We start from the raw sequence: 11,656 nt of genomic DNA, 5'->3' as shown, positions 1-11,656 counted from the left end.
AGTAATGGTTGTACAATTCATTCACCAGATGGATGAGAAAATCAACAACCTATGCAAGAATCAGGAAGAAATGAAAAGTGATATAGCTACAATCAAAAACACCATGGAAGGTTTCAACAGTAGACTAGAAGAAGCAGAGGACCGAATTAGTGAGTTAGAAGATAAGGTAGAGAAACAAGCTCAATCTGAACAGCAACTGGAGAAAAAAAATTAAAAAGCAGGAGGAGAGCCTAAGGGAGCTTTGGGACAACATGAAACGAAGTAACATACGCATAATAGGGCTGCCAGAAGGACAAGAAGAGCAGCAAGGATTAGAAAATCTATTTGAAGAAATAATGACAGAAAACTTCCCAGATATGGGGAGGAAAAAAGTTACGCAAGTACAGAGAGTCCCAAGCAAGATGAATCCCAAAAGACCCACACCAAGACACGTCATAATTACAATGGCAAATGTTCACAACAAAGAGAGAATCTTAAGGCTGCAAGAGAGAGACAGAGAGTTACCTACAAAGGATCCCCCATCAGATTATCAAATGATTTCTCAACATAAACACATCAAGCTAGAAGGGAATGGAAGGAGGTATACAAAGAGTTGCAAAGCAAAGGACTGAATCCAAGAATAATCTATCCAGGAAGACTATCAATCAAAATTGAAGGGGAAATCAGGAGCTTCACAGACAAAAAAAGGCTAAGGCTTATCACTACCAAGCCAACAATGCAAGAAATGCTAAAGGGAATGCTGTAAAAAGAAGAAATAAAAAGGTAAGAAAGAATACAGGCACAAAAATAAAAATGACTTCAAACAAGTACCTTTCAATAATAACTTTAAACATAAACGGACTAAATGCTCCAATCAAAAGACATCGAGTGGCTAAATGGATAAAAAGACACGACCCATATATATGCTGTCTACAAGAGACCCACCTCAGAACAAGGGACTCACACAGACTGAAAGTGAAGGGATGGAAAAATATCTTTCAGGCAAATGGAAATGGAAAAAAAAAGCTGGGGTAGCAGTACTTATATCTGAAAAAATAGACCTCAAAATGAAGGCCATAACAAGAGATAAGGAAGGCCACTTCATAATACTAAAGGGATCGATATAACAAGAGGATATAACCCTGATAAACATATATGCACCCAATGCAGGAGCACCCAAACACATGAAAAAACTCCTGGAAGATATCAACGGAGAGATTGACAACAATACAATTATAGTAGGGGACTTAACACACCACTGACATCACTGGATAAATCCTCTAGACAAAAAAATCAGCAAAGAAACAGCAATCCTAAATGATTCACTAGATCAGATGGACTTAATTGACATCTTCAGAACATTTCACCCCAAAGCCACAGAATATATGTTCTTCTCAAGTGCACATGGGACATTTTCAAAAGTAGACCACATATTGGGTCATAAGCAAAGTCTCCCCAAATTCAAGAAGATTGAAATCATACCAAGCATCTTCTCAGACCACAATGGCATAATTTTAGAAATAAACTACAATAAAAACAATTCAAAAATCTCAAACATTTGGAATCTGAATAGCATGCTACTAAATAATGATTGGGTTACCAATGAGATCAAAGAAGAAATGAAAAACATCCTGGAAACTAATGACAATAAAAACACAAGAATCCAAAATCTATGGGACACAATGAAAGCAGTCCTGAGAGGGAAGTTTATAGCTCTACAGGTCGACCTCAAAAAACAAGAAAAAATGGTAGTAAATCATCTAACTCTACAACTCAAAGAATTAGAAAGAGAGCAACAAGAAAAGCCCAGAGTGAGCAGAAGGAAGGAGATAATAAAGATCAGAGCAGAAATAAATGACATAGAGACCAAAAAAACAATACAAAAGATCAATGAAACCAAGAGCTGGTTCTTTGAAAGGATAAACAAGATTGATGAGCCTCTAGCCAGGCTCACCAAGAAGCAAAGAGAGAGGACCCAAATAAACAAAATCAGAAATGAAAGAGGCAAAATAACAACAGACCCCACAGAAATTCAAAGGATTGTTAAAAAATACTACGAACAACTCTGCTCCAACCAACTAGACAACCTGGAAGAAATGGACATATTCCTAGAAAAATACAACCTTCAAAAACTCAATCAGGAAGATTCTAAAAATCTCAATAGGCCAATAACTATGGAAGAAATTGAAGCACTCATCAAAAAGCTCCCAGCAAACAAAAGCCCGGGGCCAGATGGCTTCACAGGGGAGTTATACCAAACATTCAAGGAAGAACTAAAACCTATCCTCCTCAGGCTATTCCAAAAAACTCAAGAGGAAGGAACACTTCCCAGCTCATTCTATGAAGCCAGCATCACCCTAATACCAAAATCAGATAAAGACAACACAATGAAAGAGAATTATAGGCTAATATCCCTCATGAACATAGATGCCAAAATGTTCAACAAAATTCTAGCAAATCAGATCCAGCAGTACATCTAAAAGATCATACACCATGACCAAGTAGGATTTATCCTGGGGATGCAAGGATGGTACAATATCTGCAAATCAATAAACGTGATACATCACATAAACAAATTGAGAGATAAAAATCACATAGTCATATCAATTGACGCAGAAAAAGCATTTGACAAAATCCAAACCCTTTCTTGATAAAAACTCTCAGCAAGGTAGGAATAGAAGGATCATACCTCAACATAATAAAAGCCATATATGACAAACCCACAGCCAACATCATACTCAATGGACAAAAACTAAAACCATTTCCCCTAAGAACAGGAACAAGACAGGGATGCCCACTCTCACCACTCCTGTTTGACATAGTACTGGAAGTATTAGCCATTGTGATTAGAGAAGAAGAAGAAGAAATAAAAGGCATTGAAATTGGAAAAGAAGAAGTAAAACTGTTCTTATTTGCAGATGACATGATACTGTACATAGAAAACCCTAAAGACTCTATAAAAAAATTATTAGACTTAATAAATGAATTCGGCAATGTAGCAGGATACAAAATTAATGCCAAGAAACCTATGGCATTTCTTTACACCAACAGTGACCTTACAGAAAGATAAACTAAAAAAGCAATCCCATTTACCATCGCACCAAAAAAAATAAATACCTAGGAATAAACTTAACTAAGGAGGTAAAAGACCTATATGCGAAAAACTACAGGACACTGAAAAAGGAGATAGAGGAAGACATAAACAGATGGAAGAACATACTGTGTTCATGGATTGGTAGAATCAACATAATCAAAATGTCCATACTACTCAAAGCAATCTATAGATCCAATGCAACAACCTATTTCACAGACCTAGAATGAACGTTCCAAAAATTCATCTGGAATAAAAAAAGACCTCAAGTAGCTGCAGCAATCCTGAGAAAGAAGAACAAAGTAGGTGGGATCTCAATACCATATATCAAGCTGTATTACAAAGCCACTGTTCTTAAAACAGCCTGGTCCTGGCACAAGAATAGACATATAGATCAATGGAATAGAATAGAGAACCCAGAAATCGACCCAAACCACTATGCCCAATTAATATTCGACAAAGGAGGCAAGAGCATACAATGGAGTCAAGACAGTCTCTTCAATAAATGGTGTTGGGAAAATTGGACAGATACATGCAAAAAGATGAAACTAGACCACCAACTCACACCATACACAAAAATAAACTCAAAATGGATAAAGGACTTAAACGTAAGATGGGAAACCATAAAAATACTAGAGGAATCCACAGGCAGCGAAATCGCAGACATATGCCGAAGGAATTTCTTCACTGATACTGCTCCTAGGGCAATGGAAACTAATGAGAAAATAAACAAATGGGACTACATTAACAAAAAAGCTTTTGCACAGCAAAGTAAACCATCAACAAAACAACAAGAAAGCCCACTGCATGGGAGAACATATTTGCTAATGTTATCACTGATAAGGATTTAATCTCCAACATTTACAGGGAACTCATACAACTTAACAAAAGGAAGATAAACAATCCAATCAAAAAATGGGCAATAGACCTAAATAGATACTTTTCGAAAGAAGACAGAAGGAAGGCCAAGAAACATATGAAAACATGCTCAAAGTTACTAATTATACGAGAGATGCAAATCAAAACGACAATGCGGTATCATCTCACACCTGTCAGAATGGCTATCATCAACAAATCAACAAACAAATATTGGAGAGGATGCAGCGAAAAAGGAACCCTTTTGCACTGCTGGTGGGAATGCAGACTGGTGCAGCCACTGTGGAGAACAGTATGGAGTTTGCTCAAAAAACTAAAAATGGAACTCCCATTTGTCCCTGCAATCCCACTTCTAGGAATATATCCCAAGAAACCAGAAACACCAATCAGAAAGGATATATGCACCCCTATGTTCATAGCAGCACAAATTACAATAGCTAAGATTTGGAATCCGCCTAAGTGCCCATCAGCAGATGAGTGGATTAAAAAACTTTGACACATCTATGCAATGGAATACTATGCTGCAGTAAAAAGATTGGAAAAAAAAACTATAACTGTTAAATCCAGGGATATCAACTACTTAAGGCCCAATGCACAGATTCATGCACCAGTGGGGTCCCTCGGCCTGGCCTGCATCCTCTTGCAATTTAGGACCCCTCAGGGGATGTCTGAGAGCCAGTTTCGGCCTGATGCCCGCAGGCCAGGCTGAGGGATCACACCGGTGCACGAATCCGTACACTGCGCATCTAGTTTATATTTATAAAACCCTAATATGAAAATAGACAAAATGGCGGGACAACCAAACAACTGGTTGCTATGATGTGCACTGACCACCAGGGAGTGCGCGTGGAACATGGCAGGCAGCAGCAGCAGGCTGCAGAGTGCAGAACATGGCGGGCATTGACTGTAGTGGGATGGTGGAGCAGGTGAACGGGGGTGCCAGACCAAGTTGGGGCGCTGGTCGCTGTCATTGGGGCGAGCCTCTGGTGGTTACTGAAAATTCTTTGCTCCCGTGTGCCACAGTCCCACTTGGCGCTTGCACTTGCTGTCAGTGCTGGCCCTGCTTGCACCCACAGCCGGTGCTGGAGCCGCGGCTAACACCTGCTGTCAGTGCCTGGGACCAGTCCCAATCGTGTTCCTTTTACATTTTCGAAGGACGGGTATAAATTAAGCACAGGAACATGAGTTTAGGGAGTAGTTGTCCTGTAAGACAGTGGTTGCCAACCTTATGGACCTCACGGACCACTGGTTGGCGGCCGCTGCAAGAAGACACAGGGAAGTTGCAGGGACGACTTAGTTGGTTAGTTTAAATGGACATTTGGTGGGGACTGAAAATCTGCTGACTCATGGGCTAGTATCATTTAGTAATAGTTTGTATGACTTCCATTAATTATTTCAAGAGGTATGTGTGAGGAAGAGAAACTTTATTTAACCCAAAATAGAAGTCAAGTTTCTGGTGAAACTTGGTGACTTAACTTTGTGGACGAGTAAGATTTTAGGATCCAATTCTGCTTTACTTGTACCACATACTTTTAATTCATATTTATAAAAATATTCTGTGTAGGCAGTTGCTAGGTTTAATTTTCTGTGTGATTCAAAAAGGCTGATATGTTGATATAATTATTCATTTTTATTTTGTCTTGACATTTATTGTAAAAAGAACACTGGAAAGCAAGCTTTTTGAAAGGGTTAAATAAGGTTTCTTTCAAATGCCATTTGGAGAACTGATTTGAGGAGGGCGAGTTAGACAACTTCTGCATTAATATATGAGAGATGATGGTGGCTTGACCAGGATTATGGCAAGGGGCAGTTGGACAGGAGTGTGTTTCCAGATATATATATTGAAGAGGTAGGATTTAGCAATGGGTTATATGTGGAGGGGATAAAGGAGAATAAATCCAAGATGAATCCCAGATTTCCAACTTGAGTAACTGGGTAGATGGTAATGCCACTTTTGAAATATGGAATACTGTGGAAGTAGGTGAGGTGTAGAAACTAAGTTTTGACCTTGGATATGTTAGGTTTAAGGTGCCTGTAAGACATCCAAATAGAAATATAAAATACTCAGCTAGGTATTCACTTTGGAGCTCAAAGGAGAAGTCCCTTTTAGAGGTTTTAAGAGTGGTCAGCATGGAAATGGCATTTGGAACCATGGAAATGGAGGATATTTAGGGAGAAACGGTATCGAGAGCATCAAGGACAGAGATGAATGTGAAGACATTGCAATGGGAAGTCATGTACACAGAGGAACTGGACTGCGAAGCAACAGCTGTGAGACGGGGGAAATCTAGGAGTACATGGAACCACAAAAGCCAAGAAAGAGGGATACTAGTAAGGAAAGATATTTTCAGAGATATAGACTTAGAAAGTTTATCTTTTAAGGTAATTTCCTTCCAACGAAATTACCTAAGGACATATAAGTAAAATAGGTGGTAACCAAGAAAGAGGAAGGTATAGGTTATAAAAATAGTAAAACTCAGAAATTTAGTGAAAATAATCCCCAGAATGATAGCCACATAGCAGGCTCAGGAACTGTTCACTCTGGATTAGAGTAGAGGAACTGTCCTTGAGAATAATGTAGGTGAGTGGAGTCGATTCTTAATAAATGATTCAGTAACAAGTGGGGGAAAATATCAATGATGTGATAAATAAGGTCCATATAAGGCCGAAAGATGAAAAACTCCAGCAAAAACCAAAAGCACAAGAAAATTAATGATCCAAGTAAGCTGACTAAATGTGAGCATGAAAGAAAGTAACCAAAGAACAATCAATTCTCTATGATAGAATATTTATGAGGTATTTGTACATTATGCAAGTCACACGGATAACCAATAGAAGAACTAAAAATAGCAATACATTCATCCAAATTTGGAGAGCAATGTGAGTTAATTAAATATTTTAAAACAAGGAGTCAATTGAAAATGTCTAGAATTGGAAATGATGCAAGTAATCAGCAAAAGAATTAAGAATGGAAATGATCAAACATGGTTGCCAGTGGGGCATGGACTAGAAGTGAGGAAGTGTGAGAGAGGAAGGCCTTTGCTTTCCTTTGTAAGTCTTTCTGTACTATTTTATTACTGATCCTGTATTTACATTATTAATTCGATGGGAAAGTGGTAATGGGAGATAAGTTAATGAGTTTGTACAGCACACTTTTATGTAATTGGATTATAAATTGCTGGAGAGGATGTGAGATTAAGAGTTTTGTTCTCCCTCCCTCCCTCTCTTCCTTTCTTCTTAATTTAAAATGGAAGATATTGCAGCTTAGTTATTGAAGGTGATGTTCCAGTATAGCAGTGTTTCTCAAAGTGTACTTCCCAGACCAGCAGCATCAGCATCACCTAGGGATTTGTAGAAATGCACATTTTTGGACCCCATCCCGGAACTACTGATTCAGAAATTTTGGGGGTTGGGCTCATCACTCTGTATTTTTTTTTTAAACATATTTTATTGATTTTTTACAGAGAGGAAGGGAGAGGGATAGATAGTTAGAAACATTGATGAGAGAAACATCGATCAGCTGCCTCCTGCACACCCTTTACTGGGGATGTGCCCGCAACCAAGGTACATGCCCTTGACCGGAATCGAACCTGGGACCCTTCAGTCCGCAGGCCGACGCTCTATCCACTGAGCCAAACCGGTCAGGGCATCATCACTCTGTATTTTTAACAAGCCCTCCAGGTGTCTCATATGGTTTGCTAACATTTGAGAACTACTGTAGTAGAATATTATGTAATAACATTATTATTTTATAAATTTTATTAATTGTATATATTTTCTCAATTGTACATATTTTAAGCCAACTTAAAATATTTTTCTTTGTTGCCTAGATCGGATGCTGAAACAAAAAGGGCTTTGGAAAGATTGACTGAAAAACTGAGCGAAACCCAAAAACAAGAAGTGGTGAGAACTCTTTGTTTATAAAACGTTTTATTTCATATGCAGGTGATAGAGAGGGTGGCTGGGCTCATTGTATTCACAGTGAAATTCAGTACATTTTAAACTTTTTTGGTGGTGTATGCCACTTTGTCTAATAATATATTTTATAGCTCTTACAAAATGTTTATGAATTTTCAGTATTTAAGTTTGAAATATTTACAGTGGTAGTATATTAGGGATAAAATTATCATTTGTTTTAATTGTTAGAGTTTTATTATGAATTTTAAATTGTATTGACTCAGTGATGCTTCTATAGCTGTTAAATGATATTTGAGAAACACAGAATTTTGAGTAGTGGCTCTATAGCACTCCCGTTAAGTATTTCAGGTCATCGTACATAAGTGTGTGCACAATTGCTACAGAGACCTCCTTGCTGTCTGTTCTTGTTTTAGGTAGTACTGGTTGAAAATACCCCTTATTCTCAGGTTTTGTTATCTTAGACCAGGGGTGGGCAAACTTTTTGACTCAAGGGCCACAATGGGTTCTTAAACTGGACTGGAGGGCCGGAACAAAAGCATGGATGGAGTGTTTGTGTGAACTAATATAAATTCAAAGTAAACATCATTACATAAAAGGGTGCGGTCTTTTTTTTTTTTAGTTTTATTCATTTCAAACGAGCCGGATCCAGCCCGCGGGCCGTAGTTTGCCCACGGCTGTCTTAGACTCAGATTGTTCACATTCTCTATGCAGAGATTTCTTTTTATCAAATCACTATTCTTGGTGGAATTAAGGTTAAATTTTTAAGAACATACAGTGTCCATTTCTTTGCATCACTTCTATTTTTTTAGGAGAAAAATAACAATAGAAATTGTCACTAAATTGTTGCAAATTTGTCAACCCAGGAATAATGTGCATTTATTCATTTCCCACAATACCTTTTGTTTTCCAAGACAAGAAAGATTAGCAGAATTTTTTTTCTTAACATACCTGGACGTTTCCCAGTAAAAGCAGTTAATTTTTCTCCAGTTGTTAATTGTGTTTACAATTCCTCAGATAGATATGTTGTTTATTTTAGAGTTTGAATTTATTGGCTACATCTGCTAAGAGATGGATATGCTATATTTTCAGAGATCAACTCAGTTACTGCCCCTTTAAAAAACAAGAATAAGCACCTGGCCACATAAATGCGCCTTCTGCCTGAGTGTTTGGTGCTAATTTCTTTGTGAAGTGCCCCAGAGAGGTGAAGACAATGCCTGTCTTCTGTTGCAGTAGACAAATCTTTGCAGCTGGTACATGATGGTATGGCACTAATGTGTAGTCAGGACATGGGATACTTAATTTTTTACATAAAGTCCTAGATTTTCCCAGGCACACCAAGGGCACCATTGATTTACACTGTACCTTGCCTAAAATAGCAAAAATATCGTATACTTAAAAAAATCTGTTTTGAGATTAATAGATTGGTGCCTTTCTTAATTGCAGTGGTTCACACAGAAAGACACTTATGCATTCTCTGGTTTACATCTCTCTCCCTAAGAGCTGAATGCACAATAATAAGGTAGCTCTAAGGTCCTCTGTACCTTCTTCAATGGTCGTCTCCTCTCATAAACTCCAGTGTGGGACCTGTCACTTGACAAAGGAAGCTGCTGAAGCTTTGTGTCCTTTTTCTTTTTAAATATGTTTTTATTGATTTCAGAGAGGAAGGGAGAGGGAGAGAGAGATAGAAACATCAATGTTGAGACAGAATCATCTATTGGCTGCTTCCTGTATGCCCCCTATTGGGGATTGAGCCCATAAGCCAGGCATGTGCCCTGACTGGGAATCAAATTGTGATCTCCTGGTTCATAGGTTGATGCTCAACCACTGAGCCACTGGCCAGGCTATGTTTCTTTTTTCTTCTTTTTAATATTTAAAATTTGGAAGTACAATGCACATACCGAAAAATACATATATCAGTGTGTAGCTGGATTAATTATTTCAAGGTGAATATACCCATGTAACCACCACTCAGATATAGAGCTAGACCATCACCAGCACGCAAGAAGCTGCCTTATTTCTCCTCCCCATCACTAACTCCTTCCTTTTTAAACATGACTCTTATTTTGACTTTTAACCCTTTAGATTAATTTTGTCTCTTTTGGACTGCATATAAATGGAATCATTCAGGACATGCTTTTTTGTGTGTTTGACTTCTTTTGCTAAACATTATGATTGTGATATTTTTGGGTGTTGTGCCATGTACTTGCAGTTAGTTCATTTTTATTGCTCTTTAGTATTCCATTGTATGAATATACTGTAATATATTGTAATATTTTGTGATGGATATTGGAATTATTTCGAATTTTGGGCTGTTATGAATAATGCTACAGTGACTGATTTTATTATTTTAGAGCACCTGTGCACGCATTTCTGTTGGAACATAACATGCAGTGCAATTGCTAGGTGCCTTTCAATTTAATAGGTCCTGAAAAACAGATTTTCAAAATGGCTGCACTAATTTACACTCTTATCATCAGTGTGTGAGGATTTGTGTTGTTCCTCATCCTTTCCAACACTGATACTACTGAGTCTTTCAGTAATAGCCATTATGTTGAGTGTTTATGGTATCTCATTATGGTTTTAATTTGCATTTTCATGATTACTAATGATAATGAGCATGTTTTTTTATATTTGTTGGCTATTGGCTGTTGTTTTTTTTTTTTTGAAATGCCAATTTGCTTTTTTGCCCACTCTTTTATTGTGTTTCTTGCCTTTTTGTTACTGATTTGTGTGAGACCTTTATATATCTTATATATGAGCACTTTGTCAATTGTATGTATTGCTAAGATTGTCTCCCATTCTACAACTGTTTCTTCTCATTTTTAAAACTCTCTTAATGGGATCTTCTGTTGACAGAAAATATATTTCATTCTCTGCAAAGAGAAGTTGCTTAGATAATTTGATAATTATTATGAATGAGAGGACATATTTGCTTTTTGTTATAAATTAGAGACCATGGCCATCATGGATTACCTTATTGTTTGTTGTTGAGATATTTCGATGTTAAACTTCAGTGCCAGGTTTTAATCATTTCTGGCTCATCCTTACTGTTAGTGTATTGTCCTTCAGGCAGGATTCCAACCCAAAGGCTAGGGGCTGGGGGCAGGGGGGTGGAGTTTGACCAGGGACCCCCTTCCTTGGAAAGGCTCTAAACTTCAGTTTTTCACCTTTGGCCGCACACATCTGTTAAAAACTGTTCAGCTTCTCAATGTCTCAGTTGCCTTTTCTGAAATGGGCTTTTATTTCAGGGAGAAAGTGACCCTAAAATATGGACCAACCGACCTCTCTGAGTTTCTTTTTATCTTGCATTTGGTCTCATATGTCTTTGCTTCTTTTTAGTTTTCTAGACTTAAATATATATATGTCAGAGAGGAAGGGAGAGGGAGAGAGAGAGAGAGAAACATCAATGATGAGAGAATCATTAATCAGCTGCCCCCTGCTCCATCCACCTTCCCCTCCAGGGATCGAGCCTAATACCTAGGCATGTGCCCTGATTGGGAATCTAACTGTGACCTCCTGGTTCATAGTTCGACATTTAACCATGAAGTCACACCAGCCAGGCTAGTTTTCCAGACTTTTATTTAAAATATTATTTATAGCTTTTTAAGTTATTTGCATTGGAAGGGTTGGTCTAAATTATTTAGCCTGTCATTTTTGGAAGTGAAACTCCCTCAATCTTTTTGTATATATCAGATTTTATTACTAGATTTGCTATTTCTAATGCATAAGATTTTAGAGTTTTTCAGATGTTGTATGAGGCTTCTTTTACTTCTATATAGGTATACAACCTGT

The 11,656-nt window shown here is 37.7% G+C and overlaps 1 protein-coding gene across 15 annotated transcripts in view; it reads left to right on the top strand.

Annotated features, from left to right (window-relative positions):
* CEP128 (centrosomal protein 128) overlaps positions 1-11,656 on the top strand; it is a 335,869-nt gene that overhangs the window by 37,213 nt on the left and 287,000 nt on the right. For all 15 annotated transcript variants that reach the window (XM_023752499.1, XM_023752495.1, XM_023752498.1 and 12 more), the window contains one exon: positions 7,777-7,849. In XM_023752499.1, the coding sequence (XP_023608267.1) occupies positions 7,777-7,849 (73 nt within the window). The remainder of the gene's footprint in view (positions 1-7,776; positions 7,850-11,656) is intronic.

The sequence above is a fragment of the Myotis lucifugus genome, unplaced genomic scaffold (assembly GCF_000147115.1).
Source record: "Myotis lucifugus unplaced genomic scaffold, Myoluc2.0 scaffold_34, whole genome shotgun sequence".
In the NCBI taxonomy this organism is placed as follows: domain Eukaryota; kingdom Metazoa; phylum Chordata; class Mammalia; order Chiroptera; family Vespertilionidae; genus Myotis; species Myotis lucifugus.
Note: the sequence above shows the minus strand (reverse complement) of the source record. Positions and strands in the feature narration are given on the sequence as shown.